Source organism: Perissodus microlepis, chromosome 5 (genome assembly GCF_051167445.1).
Source record: "Perissodus microlepis isolate ML-2025 ecotype Zambia chromosome 5, ASM5116744v1, whole genome shotgun sequence".
NCBI lineage: Eukaryota > Metazoa > Chordata > Actinopteri > Cichliformes > Cichlidae > Perissodus > Perissodus microlepis.
This window is the reverse complement of record NC_140465.1, coordinates 11020979-11042000: the sequence shown is the minus strand read 5'-3', so window position 1 is coordinate 11042000 and position 21022 is coordinate 11020979. Positions and strand designations below refer to the sequence as shown.

General features: G+C 38.8%; 3 protein-coding genes across 3 annotated transcripts; all 3 read right to left on the bottom strand.

The window, feature by feature from the left end:
• Positions 1-994: 994 nt before the first annotated feature.
• LOC146386627 (solute carrier family 2, facilitated glucose transporter member 9-like) lies at positions 995-4260 on the bottom strand. The gene is made up of 7 exons (XM_084927276.1): positions 4183-4260; positions 2322-2417; positions 2073-2233; positions 1873-1997; positions 1661-1790; positions 1391-1539; positions 995-1188 (listed from the first exon to the last, which is right to left on the bottom strand). The coding sequence occupies exons 1-7, from the start codon at positions 4258-4260 to the stop codon at positions 995-997; spliced, it is 933 nt and encodes a 310-aa protein (XP_084783402.1).
• A 367-nt stretch (positions 4261-4627) lies between these two features.
• Positions 4628-10254, bottom strand: LOC146386626 (solute carrier family 2, facilitated glucose transporter member 9-like). The gene is made up of 11 exons (XM_084927785.1): positions 10036-10254; positions 9787-9947; positions 9587-9711; positions 9375-9504; positions 9105-9253; positions 8715-8902; positions 8315-8425; positions 8075-8176; positions 6524-6599; positions 6259-6386; positions 4628-6159 (listed from the first exon to the last, which is right to left on the bottom strand). Exons 2-11 carry the CDS (start codon positions 9873-9875, stop codon positions 5974-5976), a joined length of 1284 nt encoding a protein of 427 aa, XP_084783911.1. The 5' UTR covers positions 9876-9947; positions 10036-10254; the 3' UTR covers positions 4628-5973.
• A 2087-nt stretch (positions 10255-12341) lies between these two features.
• On the bottom strand, positions 12342-17971 carry LOC146386625 (solute carrier family 2, facilitated glucose transporter member 9-like). The gene is made up of 11 exons (XM_084927784.1): positions 17753-17971; positions 17504-17664; positions 17304-17428; positions 17092-17221; positions 16822-16970; positions 16432-16619; positions 16029-16139; positions 15789-15890; positions 14238-14313; positions 13973-14100; positions 12342-13873 (listed from the first exon to the last, which is right to left on the bottom strand). The coding sequence occupies exons 2-11, from the start codon at positions 17590-17592 to the stop codon at positions 13688-13690; spliced, it is 1284 nt and encodes a 427-aa protein (XP_084783910.1). The 5' UTR covers positions 17593-17664; positions 17753-17971; the 3' UTR covers positions 12342-13687.
• Positions 17972-21022: the final 3051 nt, after the last annotated feature.

Below are 21022 nucleotides of genomic sequence, written 5' to 3'. Positions count from 1 at the left end.
CTTGTTTTCTTCCATGTTGCCTCTGTATTTCTTCCGTCAGCTTTACCCGCGTTTCCTGGTCTCTCTTTTCTGGCCTGTGGTTTCCGCCCTCAGGTTATATGTTTATGCATAGTTTTTCCCAGTTTAGGTTTTGCTTAGTTTTCTCTGTTCCACCTGTTTGTAGTTTTTGTTCAGCTGTCCATAAAGGCTCATTTTTTGTTATCATCCACCCTCGTCTCCGTTTGCCTGCACTTGGGTCCTCAGTCTCTTCACACACCTGACATTTGTCGTCTTTAACAAATCAGCTGTTTTTGTTTTGCTTTGTTTACATTGCTTTTACTTTTATTAATATTATGTTGCCCACCACTGGTAATGGTTTACCTTCAGGTTGAGTGTGACAGTGACAAAAATCCAGCAAGCAGACATGACACCGTAACTGCCGAACAGCAATGGTCTTCTCCCTGTGAGTTCAATGAGAAGACCCTGAAATTGAGGAAGGGAGAAAATAATGACAGACTTATCATAAGGAGATTGTCTCTAATAGTTCAAATCAAAGGATATATACACTTAAAATGCTCATTTACACAGATGAGCTCAGGCACAGACTGAGTGTTTGCTTACACAGGTGAGCGAGGTGAGAATTTCAGCCACTCCAAGACCGAGAGTGATATAGCGGATCTTCTTCTTTGGTATACCTGCCTCCAGGAAGATGTCATAAGTAAAGGTACTAATCTGGGAAGAAAAGAGGCACTATTAGGCTATAAACAGTCAGCATGAAATCTGATTTATATATTAGTCTATTCTGTTGATAGAAACTTGATATGGAAGGAACAATGAAGTCTCATATATACAGATATCAATAGATATATTGATCTGTAGTTATACAGATATATCATGTATGCATGTGTGTGAACCTCCAAAAGTCACAAAATTGTTGTAATGTATCATTTTGCAATTTAGCAATCCTATATCATATTGTATCATATGGTATTATACTAATACTATATGGTATTGTTCATACTGTAGACATGCCCGACAGCTGGTTGCAACAGTAGATGGTGGAGATGGTGATGACCTGCCATCGGACAGTCCTGTCTCTCAGCAGCTGCAGAAGGCTCACTGGTGGGGCTGCTTCAATGGCTGCCTGCTCGGTCAACATCTCATCCATTTCTTGTTGGTAGTCACCTTGGCCCCACAGACTCTGGAGAGCTGAAACCAGAAAATCCCTAATCTCAGAGGGGATACGAACTGAAAAATGTGCAACTTTGCTCAAATACAAAACACGCAGGGACTGATTCACTTGCAATTTCGCAAGGCTATCATTTATCTTTAATTAGTATGTGTTTGTAGAACACATTTTCATAAACATCTGGGGTCGTGTTTGATACATAAACTGCGCAAAGCTACTAACCTTTTTTGCATGCCTTATCATCACCTTTCTCTATGAGTAAATATCTTGGCGTCTCAGGAAAAAAAGGCAACATCACAATCTGAACAAAGGAGAAAAGTGCAGCGACACTAAGGAGAATGTTCCACGTGTCCTCGCGGCCAAGGATCTCGCTGAAAAATCAAAATGAAATGTTGTGTTTAATTTGTAATCTATTGTCATAATATGCTGCAGTAGCTTTTGACAATGGGTTAAAGTCCACTGTACTTTTTCATATCAACTTCAGGTGCTTACCTTAACCCAAACGTCTGTCCAAACACTTTCCCGAGTGACGTAAAAGTGGCTGAGGTCAGAGTCACTATCCCTCTTATCTTTCTGGGTGAAATCTCCCCAAGATATATTAAGTGAGTGTTCATTCCCAAGCCTGCAGGTCACATAAGGCAAGCATGGTGAGTATAGGTGGTGAAAACATATTAATAAGGAGTCTGTAGAATATGGCAACTTACCTGCTGAGTAACCAAACAGAAATCTTGCCACAATGATCATTTCGAAAGAGTTGACATTTTTACTTGCCAGCATGAATCCTGCTGCAAGAACAGCAATGAAGCTGTTGCAGATCATTGCCTTTTTTCTGAAGAAGGAAAACTCATGACTTCAGGTCTCCTTAGGCTATACAGCTTGGTACAACATCTGTCTTCATACTCACCTTCCCAGCAAGTCTGAGATAAATTTGACACTGATGGCACCTAAGAGTCCCCCGACAGCAAACATGGAAACAATAAGAGACCAGATCATTGTGACCGTCTGCGGATGTGGAGGCTCTCCGTATCTGTCATACCAGCTGCTGTTGATGAAGCGCTGGATGTACTGTGGAGATAGATCTAAACTGTTATTAAATGTGATCCAGATAATCGAGACAGAATGGAGAAGAAATGATAAAGGCGACGTGTCTCACCGGCGAAGGATAACTCAGTCCAGTGACATGGAAGCCGACCTGAAAGCTTCCTCCTAATCCCAAAACAAGGATGAGGAAGAGAGCGTTGCCATGGGTCTGAAGTAAAGGAGAGAAATCCGATGAATCACTTTTATAAATGTGTTTACTATCACCTGTAAAGATGCTGCCTATATTTTTAAAGTCCCAGTCAAACTTTTGGAGAACGGGTATTAACAAAGATTTCAAACATGTTTAAATGAGTGAGAAAATCTAGATTTTAAAATTGGATTTACTGATTTTTTTTTTAAACACAAGTTGTGAATAAAACAAAGATTAGATTAGACTTAAGTTTACCCTGTCTGATTCATAAACTGTAACTGTTTCATTTCTAGATGTAGCTGTGTCTGAAAATTCACAGAAAAACAATAATAATCACCTTTTTTGAATCTTTTCATGATCACACCTCAGTCATGGATTGTAATCATGTAAATTTGAGCTCAGTGTCATGTTAGTTGTACCAGCGAAATGGTTTAATAATTGAGAGAGTAGTGTGACTCAGCTGAAACTGTGGGTTAGATAACTCCCCTGAGTTCAGGAAATAAAAAAATTGTAAAAAATAAATAAAGAAAATTTAAAAAGAAAATTATCAGCATTACGCATAAAATTAGACATGTGCAATGTGACAGATTTGTCACGAAGCATTTTAACAGAAACGTAATTTTTTTTTATACATTTATATATATATTATATTTAAAATCCACATGTACATATTTACAATACATGTATTAACTTTTATGGCGCAAATATAGGAAAAATCTTACCAGCTGCTGAAACAAAGTTTCCATTCTCTTGATACACGGACCTTAACAGCACATAAGTCCTAACAGTAGGGACACAGTTCAGTGTTTCACCCTGCTTATTATTAACTTTTCAGAAATAAAGTAACTTGGTGTCATCACACCACCCTGACAATCACTGGATCATTTCTAACTTGCAGCTATTTCAGACTGACAACAATATAAACTGAATGAGTTCACAGTCACACGCAAGCTAATGTATTGATTTAACTATAATGTCAAATAAGGACATTATCAGTACATTTTGTGCACAACACTGGTGCTGCATATGTTTTTATAAGTGATTCGTCCTATTGCCAGTAGCTTGATTTATGTTTTTCCCTCTGTTCCTGTTTCTTCTTATTCTTCTTATTTAAATCACGTGGAAAGATAAACTCGTAGACTAAGAACTGTGGCTGTCTATGAACATTTGAAAAAGGAATACACAATAAATAAAAGCAAACACTGCTAGCTATGATTAGCACTGGAAAAACTGTTGAATCTCCATCCTATAGAAGAAGAAACTACTTTTGGGTCTTCTTGTAATAATAACAGGCCACCATGGCAGGTAGCGTTGCGTACTTTGACACAATCCCAAAGAGATCCGTATATCCTCCTAGAATCAATGCTGGGAGCTTTCACTTGTTAGTTACATGTGTACACCACTACACTATGGAGCAAATGTTGAATCTCCAGCTTATACTTAAGCAGTTTGTATTTTTCATTTTAAAATCTACAGTTTTGTGTCAACTAACAAGCAGATTTGTCATCTGCATTTACATTTAAAAAAATCCAGGTAGCCAAAATGTGCAAAATATTCTTTAAGGCAGGCTGACATTGTGACTGAGATGTTGGTTTTCTATGAGTTTGCAGTATCTCACACTTTCATAGTCAGACTCAGCCACTCAATCTATTATGCCTGGTTTCAAAGCACCAATATGGCTACTTCATGATGTCCATCCTTTATGTACAGTCTACAGCTGGCATAAGAATACTTCAGTGACATTACCTGTCACAATAGTTGCATGGTGGTGGCTGTAGCTCACGTGGTAGAGCGGTCGCCTGCTAATCGGAAGCTTGGTGGTGCGATCCCTCCAGTCTGCATGCCAAATATCCTTGGGCATGATAGCCACCCCAAGCTGGTCTCCAATGCTTCTATCAGATGATAAATAGCAAGAGTTTAGGAAAAAAGTTATTTTGTGAATGAGGCAAGTCCATTTACCACTACCATTTGGATTTTAATGAAATACTCCATCATGGACTATTGAAACAAGACGCTGCAGCTCATTACAGGAATAGATTCTTTAGTTATTTAGCAAAAGATTTTGGAGATTAGTGTGAACAACGCCACTGTTATTGTGCGATTTGTTAATAATATATCTAAATATTAAAGCTATATACACCATTCTTGAAAGTACTGACCATTTTCATCACTGTATTCACAGTTTTGCTCTCACTGTAAACAAAATCCAAGTCAAAGTCAAAGTCAGCTTTATTTAAAAAAACAAACATGTGTACAGATCATATGCAGGAATTTTAAATTGCAATGCTCCCACGGCCCTCAGTGTACACTAAAACAACATAAAGATAAAAAGCTAAAAATAAGATAAAAGTCTAAAGCGGGTGCAATAGGTGTCCTTGAGGGAGGGAAAAGAAACACCCACGATCCTCTCCGCTGCTCTCACTTCTCGTTTTATCAGCATGTGTAGCTTCCACAAACAGGAAGGGATATAGTGTAAACGTGAAGAGGTGTGTTGTCAAGTTATATTACTTGTTAAGGCAAATATCTAATCAGCAACAGCTCAAGGTGGAAGAAAGGTGATTTAAGTGACTTTGGTCTTGTTCGTGCCAGACATCAGAGGAGAATGGCCAGACTTGTTCACGCTGATAAACAAGCAACAGCATCTCAAATAACTACTCATTTCAACCAAGGTATGTGGAAGAGCTTAACAGTATGCACACTACACATACTGAAGTTTAAACACCACACGGGGTGCCACTCCAGTCAACTTAGAACAGGAAATCCCCTGGTCTTGATTTCTGCTTCAACATTCAGATAGTAGGCTCAAAATCTGGTGTAAACAACATAAAAATGTGCATTTGGACATGGGCAGGACCCCTTAGTAACAAAAGAGCATTGTTTAAATGCCACAACCTACCTGCAAAATGGTACTGACCATGTCCATCCCTTTATGACCACAGTGTACCCATCTTCTGATGGTTGTTTCCAGAATCATCTCAAACTGAACATGACACAGTCACCAGATCAGGCCAACAGAGCACCTTTGGGGTTTAGTGAAACATCATAAAGTGAGCCTTCCTTTCACTACGACGTTTTCTCTGAAGCGCTCCTTTTCTCCAACTTTGCTGTTGGCTAAACAAGTGGCATTTAAGAGCATAAAAGAAAAACTTTATGCATGTTCTCATTACTAGGATATGTATTTATGTTGGTGTTTGGGCATATGGAAAATTGCATAACGATATTATGCCATTACCTGATGATTACTTAATACTGCATCTTAGAATTGTAATGGAAGCCCATTATGCGGGTTAGTTGTTGTTAGTTGTAAAGAAATGTGGGCCAAGAAACAACTTCGTACAGGATCTGATTGCACAACAGTCACCATTTATGGACAAACAGAAAACAGCAGAAGCAACTAAAAAGCAAAAATCTGAAGTTAGAAAGATTCCAAATTTTGGGAATTGTAACATTGTTTAATGTCATTGTGAGTCATTTATTTGCAAAGCATGTTTTTTCCACAGTCATTCAATCTTGTCCTGAAAGAAAAATTGTTTTTTTTCCTCATGTTTTTTGCTGTAGCTATACGTGGTCCTCATCACAACCTGGTCTCTGTTCTCGTTTCCTCTGCAAAGGATTTCCCACAGACAGTGATGGCTTTAAACTCCTCTGAGATCTCCAGCAGGGTCTTGCCTTTAGTCTCAGGCAAAAGGAAGAAGGTATAAAGACTACCCAGCATGCAGGCAGAGGCAAACAGCAAAAATAAGTACGAGCTGAGAGCATCCTGGGAAAGAAACGACATTCATGATTTCAACATAACATATAGATCCCTGTGGGTGTTATAGTGTAATGCGCTGCTTATTTTCAGCTTGGTCGTACGTACAATGAGGAATGGAAAGACCAGGCCCATCACTGCAAATATAAACCACCGCTGCAGCCCTGTGAGGACGAGTGATGCCATTCGATTAGACTGAATGAAGAGCTCACTGTTGAGCGTTGGTGTGGCTCCTCCTGTGAGAATCAGAGAAAGAACAGGGAATTGACCTTGTTATCTTTGCATATAGACACGTTTTCCATAACCGCTACAGGTGTGATGTACTGGATACTAAAAACGTTAAGCTACATATGTATAAGTGCTTTACCCTTACCAGGTCCTCCACAAAAGAACATGATGAAGACAACCATCAAACTCACAGTAATGTATGGAACCCAGTAGCTGGAATCCTGTGTGAAAGACAGTTTTAAATGCATATATTTGATTTTGCATCAGATAAATTTCTATATTTCTGTCTTTTATCATCACAGCAGTGATAGCTTATACACATTTTCCCCTTTATGAAACAGGTCATCTTCAGTCATATTGCCAATATTGTTACTAGTGTACTTTCCAGTGAAGGCTACACAGACAATTGTTGTCCCAACCGTCACAGACATATACACCTCCAGATGCAGGAAGAGGCCTACCTGTATCATGAAGGACCCCACTCATCAAGCACACACACTCTTTGTCCTGCTCCCCTCAGGCAGGAGGCTGAGGAGCATTAAATGCAAAACTACTAGACAGAGAAACAGCTTCATTCCAGAAGCTGTGAGACTTCTCAATGCATAAATGGACAAGAACTGTTATACTACTGATACTTTACTGACACCATCACTTTATTAATGCTGGTCATCATGCCCTCTTGCTGCTAAAATATTTATACCTATATTTCTATATTTATACTCCATACTGGTACTCAGGTTGTTGCACTCTACTTATATTGTATTATTTCATTACTTGCTATTTGTTAGTTGTGTTTTTTTAGTTTCTTTGTTATTCTGTTTCTTTTCCCTTCTATGGATAACCGGGATCGTGTGTACGTAATTTCATTCCACCTCATGTAAACATGTGTTGCAAATGAAAATAAGACTTCCTTGATCCTTGATCTTGACGAGTAGAAACGGTGTCATCTGTGATTTTCTAGTCTTTAGGTTTTGTTTATGTGCCTCCCCTGTGTTCCGTGTTATGCCCACTCTGTGCCTTCCTGTGCCAACGTTTCAGGTCTCTGTGTTCTCTGTCTTCTTTGTTATCCTTGCTTCTGTATTCATGTATTTCCTGTTTTACTTTGAAAGTCCGTGTCCTATGTCAGTGTATTCTGTTTTGCTTCCTCCCTGTCTCATCACTTCTAATTAGGTTCAGCTGTATCTCCCTCCTATTCAATTTAATTCAATTCAATTTGATTTATATTGCACCAAATTACAAAAACAGTCAACTCAAGGAACATCCTGTTTGCATTTCCATCGTTACCTTGTGTGTATTTATTGTGTGTGCTTCCCTTTGTCCCTTGTTGGTCCGTCTGCTTGTTTTCTTCCATGTTGCCTCTGTATTTCTTCCGTCAGCTTTACCCGCGTTTCCTGGTCTCTCTTTTCTGGCCTGTGGTTTCCGCCCTCAGGTTATATGTTTATGCATAGTTTTTCCCAGTTTAGGTTTTGCTTAGTTTTCTCTGTTCCACCTGTTTGTAGTTTTTGTTCAGCTGTCCATAAAGGCTCATTTTTTGTTATCATCCACCCTCGTCTCCGTTTGCCTGCACTTGGGTCCTCAGTCTCTTCACACACCTGACATTTGTCGTCTTTAACAAATCAGCTGTTTTTGTTTTGCTTTGTTTACATTGCTTTTACTTTTATTAATATTATGTTGCCCACCACTGGTAATGGTTTACCTTCAGGTTGAGTGTGACAGTGACAAAAATCCAGCAAGCAGACATGACACCGTAACTGCCGAACAGCAATGGTCTTCTCCCTGTGAGTTCAATGAGAAGACCCTGAAATTGAGGAAGGGAGAAAATAATGACAGACTTATCATAAGGAGATTGTCTCTAATAGTTCAAATCAAAGGATATATACACTTAAAATGCTCATTTACACAGATGAGCTCAGGCACAGACTGAGTGTTTGCTTACACAGGTGAGCGAGGTGAGAATTTCAGCCACTCCAAGACCGAGAGTGATATAGCGGATCTTCTTCTTTGGTATACCTGCCTCCAGGAAGATGTCATAAGTAAAGGTACTAATCTGGGAAGAAAAGAGGCACTATTAGGCTATAAACAGTCAGCATGAAATCTGATTTATATATTAGTCTATTCTGTTGATAGAAACTTGATATGGAAGGAACAATGAAGTCTCATATATACAGATATCAATAGATATATTGATCTGTAGTTATACAGATATATCATGTATGCATGTGTGTGAACCTCCAAAAGTCACAAAATTGTTGTAATGTATCATTTTGCAATTTAGCAATCCTATATCATATTGTATCATATGGTATTATACTAATACTATATGGTATTGTTCATACTGTAGACATGCCCGACAGCTGGTTGCAACAGTAGATGGTGGAGATGGTGATGACCTGCCATCGGACAGTCCTGTCTCTCAGCAGCTGCAGAAGGCTCACTGGTGGGGCTGCTTCAATGGCTGCCTGCTCGGTCAACATCTCATCCATTTCTTGTTGGTAGTCACCTTGGCCCCACAGACTCTGGAGAGCTGAAACCAGAAAATCCCTAATCTCAGAGGGGATACGAACTGAAAAATGTGCAACTTTGCTCAAATACAAAACACGCAGGGACTGATTCACTTGCAATTTCGCAAGGCTATCATTTATCTTTAATTAGTATGTGTTTGTAGAACACATTTTCATAAACATCTGGGGTCGTGTTTGATACATAAACTGCGCAAAGCTACTAACCTTTTTTGCATGCCTTATCATCACCTTTCTCTATGAGTAAATATCTTGGCGTCTCAGGAAAAAAAGGCAACATCACAATCTGAACAAAGGAGAAAAGTGCAGCGACACTAAGGAGAATGTTCCACGTGTCCTCGCGGCCAAGGATCTCGCTGAAAAATCAAAATGAAATGTTGTGTTTAATTTGTAATCTATTGTCATAATATGCTGCAGTAGCTTTTGACAATGGGTTAAAGTCCACTGTACTTTTTCATATCAACTTCAGGTGCTTACCTTAACCCAAACGTCTGTCCAAACACTTTCCCGAGTGACGTAAAAGTGGCTGAGGTCAGAGTCACTATCCCTCTTATCTTTCTGGGTGAAATCTCCCCAAGATATATTAAGTGAGTGTTCATTCCCAAGCCTGCAGGTCACATAAGGCAAGCATGGTGAGTATAGGTGGTGAAAACATATTAATAAGGAGTCTGTAGAATATGGCAACTTACCTGCTGAGTAACCAAACAGAAATCTTGCCACAATGATCATTTCGAAAGAGTTGACATTTTTACTTGCCAGCATGAATCCTGCTGCAAGAACAGCAATGAAGCTGTTGCAGATCATTGCCTTTTTTCTGAAGAAGGAAAACTCATGACTTCAGGTCTCCTTAGGCTATACAGCTTGGTACAACATCTGTCTTCATACTCACCTTCCCAGCAAGTCTGAGATAAATTTGACACTGATGGCACCTAAGAGTCCCCCGACAGCAAACATGGAAACAATAAGAGACCAGATCATTGTGACCGTCTGCGGATGTGGAGGCTCTCCGTATCTGTCATACCAGCTGCTGTTGATGAAGCGCTGGATGTACTGTGGAGATAGATCTAAACTGTTATTAAATGTGATCCAGATAATCGAGACAGAATGGAGAAGAAATGATAAAGGCGACGTGTCTCACCGGCGAAGGAGAACTCAGTCCAGTGACATGGAAGCCGACCTGAAAGCTTCCTCCTAATCCCAAAACAAGGATGAGGAAGAGAGCGTTGCCATGGGTCTGAAGTAAAGGAGAGAAATCCGATGAATCACTTTTATAAATGTGTTTACTATCACCTGTAAAGATGCTGCCTATATTTTTAAAGTCCCAGTCAAACTTTTGGAGAACGGGTATTAACAAAGATTTCAAACATGTTTAAATGAGTGAGAAAATCTAGATTTTAAAATTGGATTTACTGATTTTTTTTTTAAACACAAGTTGTGAATAAAACAAAGATTAGATTAGACTTAAGTTTACCCTGTCTGATTCATAAACTGTAACTGTTTCATTTCTAGATGTAGCTGTGTCTGAAAATTCACAGAAAAACAATAATAATCACCTTTTTTGAATCTTTTCATGATCACACCTCAGTCATGGATTGTAATCATGTAAATTTGAGCTCAGTGTCATGTTAGTTGTACCAGCGAAATGGTTTAATAATTGAGAGAGTAGTGTGACTCAGCTGAAACTGTGGGTTAGATAACTCCCCTGAGTTCAGGAAATAAAAAAATTGTAAAAAATAAATAAAGAAAATTTAAAAAGAAAATTATCAGCATTACGCATAAAATTAGACATGTGCAATGTGACAGATTTGTCACGAAGCATTTTAACAGAAACGTAATTTTTTTTTATACATTTATATATATATTATATTTAAAATCCACATGTACATATTTACAATACATGTATTAACTTTTATGGCGCAAATATAGGAAAAATCTTACCAGCTGCTGAAACAAAGTTTCCATTCTCTTGATACACGGACCTTAACAGCACATAAGTCCTAACAGTAGGGACACAGTTCAGTGTTTCACCCTGCTTATTATTAACTTTTCAGAAATAAAGTAACTTGGTGTCATCACACCACCCTGACAATCACTGGATCATTTCTAACTTGCAGCTATTTCAGACTGACAACAATATAAACTGAATGAGTTCACAGTCACACGCAAGCTAATGTATTGATTTAACTATAATGTCAAATAAGGACATTATCAGTACATTTTGTGCACAACACTGGTGCTGCATATGTTTTTATAAGTGATTCGTCCTATTGCCAGTAGCTTGATTTATGTTTTTCCCTCTGTTCCTGTTTCTTCTTATTCTTCTTATTTAAATCACGTGGAAAGATAAACTCGTAGACTAAGAACTGTGGCTGTCTATGAACATTTGAAAAAGGAATACACAATAAATAAAAGCAAACACTGCTAGCTATGATTAGCACTGGAAAAACTGTTGAATCTCCATCCTATAGAAGAAGAAACTACTTTTGGGTCTTCTTGTAATAATAACAGGCCACCATGGCAGGTAGCGTTGCGTACTTTGACACAATCCCAAAGAGATCCGTATATCCTCCTAGAATCAATGCTGGGAGCTTTCACTTGTTAGTTACATGTGTACACCACTACACTATGGAGCAAATGTTGAATCTCCAGCTTATACTTAAGCAGTTTGTATTTTTCATTTTAAAATCTACAGTTTTGTGTCAACTAACAAGCAGATTTGTCATCTGCATTTACATTTAAAAAAATCCAGGTAGCCAAAATGTGCAAAATATTCTTTAAGGCAGGCTGACATTGTGACCGAGATGTTGGTTTTCTATGAGTTTGCAGTATCTCACACTTTCATAGTCAGACTCAGCCACTCAATCTATTATGCCTGGTTTCAAAGCACCAATATGGCTACTTCATGATGTCCATCCTTTATGTACAGTCTACAGCTGGCATAAGAATACTTCAGTGACATTACCTGTCACAATAGTTGCATGGTGGTGGCTGTAGCTCACGTGGTAGAGCGGTCGCCTGCTAATCGGAAGCTTGGTGGTGCGATCCCTCCAGTCTGCATGCCAAATATCCTTGGGCATGATAGCCACCCCAAGCTGGTCTCCAATGCTTCTATCAGATGATAAATAGCAAGAGTTTAGGAAAAAAGTTATTTTGTGAATGAGGCAAGTCCATTTACCACTACCATTTGGATTTTAATGAAATACTCCATCATGGACTATTGAAACAAGACGCTGCAGCTCATTACAGGAATAGATTCTTTAGTTATTTAGCAAAAGATTTTGGAGATTAGTGTGAACAACGCCACTGTTATTGTGCGATTTGTTAATAATATATCTAAATATTAAAGCTATATACACCATTCTTGAAAGTACTGACCATTTTCATCACTGTATTCACAGTTTTGCTCTCACTGTAAACAAAATCCAAGTCAAAGTCAAAGTCAGCTTTATTTAAAAAAACAAACATGTGTACAGATCATATGCAGGAATTTTAAATTGCAATGCTCCCACGGCCCTCAGTGTACACTAAAACAACATAAAGATAAAAAGCTAAAAATAAGATAAAAGTCTAAAGCGGGTGCAATAGGTGTCCTTGAGGGAGGGAAAAGAAACACCCACGATCCTCTCCGCTGCTCTCACTTCTCGTTTTATCAGCATGTGTAGCTTCCACAAACAGGAAGGGATATAGTGTAAACGTGAAGAGGTGTGTTGTCAAGTTATATTACTTGTTAAGGCAAATATCTAATCAGCAACAGCTCAAGGTGGAAGAAAGGTGATTTAAGTGACTTTGGTCTTGTTCGTGCCAGACATCAGAGGAGAATGGCCAGACTTGTTCACGCTGATAAACAAGCAACAGCATCTCAAATAACTACTCATTTCAACCAAGGTATGTGGAAGAGCTTAACAGTATGCACACTACACATACTGAAGTTTAAACACCACACGGGGTGCCACTCCAGTCAACTTAGAACAGGAAATCCCCTGGTCTTGATTTCTGCTTCAACATTCAGATAGTAGGCTCAAAATCTGGTGTAAACAACATAAAAATGTGCATTTGGACATGGGCAGGACCCCTTAGTAACAAAAGAGCATTGTTTAAATGCCACAACCTACCTGCAAAATGGTACTGACCATGTCCATCCCTTTATGACCACAGTGTACCCATCTTCTGATGGTTGTTTCCAGAATCATCTCAAACTGAACATGACACAGTCACCAGATCAGGCCAACAGAGCACCTTTGGGGTTTAGTGAAACATCATAAAGTGAGCCTTCCTTTCACTACGACGTTTTCTCTGAAGCGCTCCTTTTCTCCAACTTTGCTGTTGGCTAAACAAGTGGCATTTAAGAGCATAAAAGAAAAACTTTATGCATGTTCTCATTACTAGGATATGTATTTATGTTGGTGTTTGGGCATATGGAAAATTGCATAACGATATTATGCCATTACCTGATGATTACTTAATACTGCATCTTAGAATTGTAATGGAAGCCCATTATGCGGGTTAGTTGTTGTTAGTTGTAAAGAAATGTGGGCCAAGAAACAACTTCGTACAGGATCTGATTGCACAACAGTCACCATTTATGGACAAACAGAAAACAGCAGAAGCAACTAAAAAGCAAAAATCTGAAGTTAGAAAGATTCCAAATTTTGGGAATTGTAACATTGTTTAATGTCATTGTGAGTCATTTATTTGCAAAGCATGTTTTTTCCACAGTCATTCAATCTTGTCCTGAAAGAAAAATTGTTTTTTTTCCTCATGTTTTTTGCTGTAGCTATACGTGGTCCTCATCACAACCTGGTCTCTGTTCTCGTTTCCTCTGCAAAGGATTTCCCACAGACAGTGATGGCTTTAAACTCCTCTGAGATCTCCAGCAGGGTCTTGCCTTTAGTCTCAGGCAAAAGGAAGAAGGTATAAAGACTACCCAGCATGCAGGCAGAGGCAAACAGCAAAAATAAGTACGAGCTGAGAGCATCCTGGGAAAGAAACGACATTCATGATTTCAACATAACATATAGATCCCTGTGGGTGTTATAGTGTAATGCGCTGCTTATTTTCAGCTTGGTCGTACGTACAATGAGGAATGGAAAGACCAGGCCCATCACTGCAAATATAAACCACCGCTGCAGCCCTGTGAGGACGAGTGATGCCATTCGATTAGACTGAATGAAGAGCTCACTGTTGAGCGTTGGTGTGGCTCCTCCTGTGAGAATCAGAGAAAGAACAGGGAATTGACCTTGTTATCTTTGCATATAGACACGTTTTCCATAACCGCTACAGGTGTGATGTACTGGATACTAAAAACGTTAAGCTACATATGTATAAGTGCTTTACCCTTACCAGGTCCTCCACAAAAGAACATGATGAAGACAACCATCAAACTCACAGTAATGTATGGAACCCAGTAGCTGGAATCCTGTGTGAAAGACAGTTTTAAATGCATATATTTGATTTTGCATCAGATAAATTTCTATATTTCTGTCTTTTATCATCACAGCAGTGATAGCTTATACACATTTTCCCCTTTATGAAACAGGTCATCTTCAGTCATATTGCCAATATTGTTACTAGTGTACTTTCCAGTGAAGGCTACACAGACAATTGTTGTCCCAACCGTCACAGACATATACACCTCCAGATGCAGGAAGAGGCCTACCTGTATCATGAAGGACCCCACTCATCAAGCACACACACTCTTTGTCCTGCTCCCCTCAGGCAGGAGGCTGAGGAGCATTAAATGCAAAACTACTAGACAGAGAAACAGCTTCATTCCAGAAGCTGTGAGACTTCTCAATGCATAAATGGACAAGAACTGTTATACTACTGATACTTTACTGACACCATCACTTTATTAATGCTGGTCATCATGCCCTCTTGCTGCTAAAATATTTATACCTATATTTCTATATTTATACTCCATACTGGTACTCAGGTTGTTGCACTCTACTTATATTGTATTATTTCATTACTTGCTATTTGTTAGTTGTGTTTTTTTAGTTTCTTTGTTATTCTGTTTCTTTTCCCTTCTATGGATAACCGGGATCGTGTGTACGTAATTTCATTCCACCTCATGTAAACATGTGTTGCAAATGAAAATAAGACTTCCTTGATCCTTGATCTTGACGAGTAGAAACGGTGTCATCTGTGATTTTCTAGTCTTTAGGTTTTGTTTATGTGCCTCCCCTGTGTTCCGTGTTATGCCCACTCTGTGCCTTCCTGTGCCAACGTTTCAGGTCTCTGTGTTCTCTGTCTTCTTTGTTATCCTTGCTTCTGTATTCATGTATTTCCTGTTTTACTTTGAAAGTCCGTGTCCTATGTCAGTGTATTCTGTTTTGCTTCCTCCCTGTCTCATCACTTCTAATTAGGTTCAGCTGTATCTCCCTCCTATTCAATTTAATTCAATTCAATTTGATTTATATTGCACCAAATTACAAAAACAGTCAACTCAAGGAACATCCTGTTTGCATTTCCATCGTTACCTTGTGTGTATTTATTGTGTGTGCTTCCCTTTGTCCCTTGTTGGTCCGTCTGCTTGTTTTCTTCCATGTTGCCTCTGTATTTCTTCCGTCAGCTTTACCCACGTTTCCTGGTCTCTCTTTTCTGGCCTGTGGTTTCCGCCCTCAGGTTATATGTTTATGCATAGTTTTTCCCAGTTTAGGTTTTGCTTAGTTTTCTCTGTTCCACCTGTTTGTAGTTTTTGTTCAGCTGTCCATAAAGGCTCATTTTTTGTTATCATCCACCCTCGTCTCCGTTTGCCTGCACTTGGGTCCTCAGTCTCTTCACACACCTGACATTTGTCGTCTTTAACAAATCAACTGTTTTTGTTTTGCTTTGTTTACATTGCTTTTACTTTTATTAATATTATGTTGCCCACCACTGGTAATGGTTTACCTTCAGGTTGAGTGTGACAGTGACAAAAATCCAGCAAGCAGACATGACACCGTAACCGCCGAACAGCAATGGTCTTCTCCCTGTGAGCTCAATGAGAAGACCCTGAAATTGAGGAAGGGAGAAAATAATGACAGACTTGTCATAAGGAGATTGTCTCTAATAGTTCAAATCAAAGGATATATACACTTAAAATGCTCATTTACACAGATGAGCTCAGGCACAGACTGAGTGTTTGCTTACACATGTGAGCGAGGTGAGAATTTCAGCCACTCCAAGACCGAGAGTGATATAGCGGATTTTCTTCTTTGGTATACCTGCCTCCAGGAAGATGTCATAAGTAAAGGTACTAATCTGGGAAGAAAAGAGGCACTATTAGGCTATAAACAGTCAGCATGAACTCTGATTTATATATTAGTCTATTCTGTTGATAGAAACTTGATATGGAAGGAACAATGAAGTCTCATATATACAGATATCAATAGATATATTGATCTGTAGTTATACAGATATATCATGTATGCATGTGTGTGAACCTCCAAAAGTCACAAAATTGTTGTAATGTTGTATCATTTTGCAATTTAGCAATCCTATATCATATTGTATCATATGGTATTATACTAATACTATATGGTATTGTTCATACTGTAGACATGCCCGACAGGTGGTTGCAACAGTAGATGGTGCAGATGGTGATGACCTGCCATCGGACAGTCCTGTCTCTCAGCAGCTGCAGAAGGCTCACTGGTGGGGCTGCTTCAATGGCTGCCTGCTCGGTCAACATCTCATCCATTTCTTGTTGGTAGTCACCTTGGCCCCACAGACTCTGGAGAGCTGAAACCAGAAAATCCCTAATCTCAGAGGGGATACGAACTGAAAAATGTGCAACTTTGCTCAAATACAAAACACGCAGGGACTGATTCACTTGCAATTTCGCAAGGCTATCATTTATCTTTAACTAGTATGTGTTTGTAGAACACATTTTCATAAGCATCTGGGGTCGTGTTTGATACATAAACTGCGCAAAGCTACTAACCTTTTTTGCATGCCTTATCATCACCTTTCTCTATGAGTAAATATCTTGGCGTCTCAGGAAAGAAAGGCAACATCACAATCTGAACAAAGGAGAAAAGTGCAGCGACACTAAGGAGAATGTTCCACGTGTCCTCGCGGCCAAGGATCTCGCTGAAAAATCAAAATGAAATGTTGTGTTTAATTTGTAATCTATTGTCGTAATATGCTGCAGTAGCTTTTGACAATGGGTTAAAGTCCACTGTACTTTTTCATATCAACTTCAGGTGCTTACCTTAAACCAAACGCCCGTCCAAACACTTTCCCGAGTGACGTAAAAGTGGCTGAGGTCAGAGTCACTATCCCTCTTATCTTTCTGGGTGAAATCTCCCCAAGATATATTAAGTGAGTGTTCATTCCCAAGCCTGCAGGTCACATAAGGCAAGCATGGTGAGTATAGGTGGTGAAAACATATTAATAAGGAGTCTGTAGAATATGGCAACTTACCTGCTGAGTAACCAAACAGAAATCTTGCCACAATGATCATTTCGAAAGAGTTGACATTTTTACTTGCCAGCATGAATCCTGCTGCAAGAACAGCAATGAAGCTGTTGCAGATCATTGCCTTTTTTCTGAAGAAGGAAAACTCATGACTTCAGGTCTCCTTAGGCTATACAGCTTGGTACAACATCTGTCTTCATACTCACCTTCCCAGCAAGTCTGAGATAAATTTGACACTGATGGCACCTAAGAGTCCCCCGACAGCAAACATGGAAACAATAAGAGACCAGATCATTGTGACCGTCTGCGGATGTGGAGGCTCTCCGTATCTGTCATACCAGCTGCTGTTGATGAAGCGCTGGATGTACTGTGGAGATAGATCTAAACTGTTATTAAATGTGATCCAGATAATCGAGACAGAATGGAGAAGAAATGATAAAGGCGACGTGTCTCACCGGCGAAGGAGAACTCAGTCCAGTGACATGGAAGCCGACCTGAAAGCTTCCTCCTAATCCCAAAACAAGGATGAGGAAGAGAGCGTTGCCATGGGTCTGAAGTAAAGGAGAGAAATCCGATGAATCACTTTTATAAATGTGTTTACTATCACCTGTAAAGATGCTGCCTATATTTTTAAAGTCCCAGTCAAACTTTTGGAGAACGGGTATTAACAAAGATTTCAAACATGTTTAAATGAGTGAGAAAATCTAGATTTTAAAATTGGATTTACTGATTTTTTTTTTAAACACAAGTTGTGAATAAAACAAAGATTAGATTAGACTTAAGTTTACCCTGTCTGATTCATAAACTGTAACTGTTTCATTTCTAGATGTAGCTGTGTCTGAAACTTCACAGAAAAACAATAATAATCACCTTTTTTGAATCTTTTCATGATCACACCTCAGTCATGGATTGTAATCATGTAAATTTGAGCTCAGTGTCATGTTAGTTGTACCAGCGAAATGGTTTAATAACTGAGAGAGTAGTGTGACTCAGCTGAAACTGTGGGTTAGATAACTCCCCTGAGTTCAGGAAATAAAAAAATTGTAAAAAATAAATAAAGAAAATTTAAAAAGAAAATTATCAGCATTACGCATAAAATTAGACATGTGCAATGTGACAGATTTGTCACGAAGCATTTTAACAGAAACGTAATTTTTTTTTATACATTTATACATATATTATATTTAAAATCCACATGTACATATTTACAATACATGTATTAACTTTTATGGCGCAAATATAGGAAAAATCTTACCAGCTGCTGAAACAAAGTTTCCATTCTCTTGATACACGGACCTTAACAGCACATAAGTCCTAACAGTGGGGACACAGTTCAGTGTTTCACCCTGCTTATTATTAACTTTTCAGAAATAAAGTAACTTGGTGTCATCACACCACCCTGACAATCACTGGATCATTTCTAACTTGCAGCTATTTCAGACTGACAACAATATAAACTGAATGAGTTCACAGTCACACGCAAGCTAATGTATTGATTTAACTATAATGTCAAATAAGGACATTATCAGTACATTTTGTGCACAACACTGGTGCTGCATATGTTTTTATAAGTGATTCGTCCTATTGCCAGTAGCTTGATTTATGTTTTTCCCTCTGTTCCTGTTTCTTCTTATTCTTCTTATTTAAATCACGTGGAAAGATAAACTCGTAGACTAAGAACTGTGGCTGTCTATGAACATTTGAAAAAGGAATACACAATAAATAAAAGCAAACACTGCTAGCTATGATTAGCACTGGAAAAACTGTTGAATCTCCATCCTATAGAAGAAGAAACTACTTTTGGGTCTTCTTGTAATAATAACAGGCCACCATGGCAGGTAGCGTTGCGTACTTTGACACAATCCCAAAGAGATCCGTATATCCTCCTAGAATCAATGCTGGGAGCTTTCACTTGTTAGTTACATGTGTACACCACTACACTATGGAGCAAATGTTGAATCTCCAGCTTATACTTAAGCAGTTTGTATTTTTCATTTTAAAATCTACAGTTTTGTGTCAACTAACAAGCAGATTTGTCATTTGCATTTACATTTAAAAAAATCCAGGTAGCCAAAATGTGCAAAATATTCTTTAAGGCAGGCTGACATTGTGACCGAGATGTTGGTTTTCTATGAGTTTGCAGTGTCTCACACTTTCATAGTCAGACTCAGCCACTCAATCTATTATGCCTGGTTTCAAAGCACCAATATGGCTACTTCATGATGTCCATCCTTTATGTACAGTCTACAGCTGGCATAAGAATACTTCAGTGACATTACCTGTCACAATAGTTGCATGGTGGTGGCTGTAGCTCACGTGGTAGAGCGGTCGCCTGCTAATCGGAAGCTTGGTGGTGCGATCCCTCCAGTCTGCATGCCAAATATCCTTGGGCATGATAGCCACCCCAAGCTGGTCTCCAATGCTTCTATCAGATGATAAATAGCAAGAGTTTAGAAAAAAAGTGCTTTTGTGAATGAGGCAAGTCCATTTACCACTACCATTTGGATTTTAATGAAATACTCCATCATGGACTATTGAAACAAGACGCTGCAGCTCATTACAGGAATAGATTCTTTAGTTATTTAGCAAAAGATTTTATGTTTTATCCTGTAATGTAAAAGTACAGTTTTTAACAACATTTACATATCATATTAGTAATTAATTCTTATTTAAAGTTGCAAAAAAACAAACAAACCCCAAAACAAAAGCCATCAGTGCAATCCAGCTATTATACAATATAGTATCATGGCTCCAGCAATAAGTCATCCAATACTTTTCTCAGTCCACTGAGGCATAAATGATTGAAAGATGCACCATAAAGTCTTACATAATGTTCAAACATGTTTTGTTCTGTTGGTCACTGTTACGTCCCTCTGCAGCCCCTAATCTCTTCAGAGGGTTCAGCTGTTGTTAATTGACCACACCCAGTCAGGTGTGGATAAAAGGATACCTGAGGCAGCTGTGATGCTGTGATTTTGTTTCCACGGGGTTCTTTAGACACGTCAATTTGTGGCAAACTTGCTATCAGGCTTGGCTGGGTTTGTACACCTCAGAGTATATATAATATAACCTCAAAGGGACTATTTTGTTAAAAAAGAAACTTCAGCTGCTTTGACAATAGGAGACAATTAGGATAAAAGTAGTTTGTTTTTTGTTTTGTTTCGTTTTTTTTGAAGAAAAAAGAGCCATATACAGCAACAGCTCTTGGTGTTATGGTAGCGTGTTAAGTGCAGCAAGCATAATAGCATCCAGACTATTTTGTCCTTTTCTTATATGTTTTGTCCTTTTTTTCCGTTTCTGATTGAAGACAGTGATCAGATTGTTTTCACACGTGGCTCTGCTGCCACCAACAGATCAGAATTGAGGCATTTTTATGCATGATACTTTTGACCACATGCTGTATAACCAAGATGGACATGACCTCCTGGTCTGAAAAAAAAACCTTCCTTTGGTCGCAATTTATAGAAGTCTATTATAAAACCACCAACCTCATTTTGGCTGCTCCCTTATTCACAAGTGGTCGCCACAGTTGGTAGCTCCCCATATTTAATTTGGCAGATTTGAATGATGGATGCCCTTCCTGACACAACCCCAGGTATATTTGTCTTATTCTGGGGTTAGATTGGGGATCTTTCATCTGTTGGTCAAATGTGTAAGTTGTTAAAATGTCAATTATGGCTCCATGTTGAGTAAAATATATGATAAAACAGGATATGCTCCAGGGT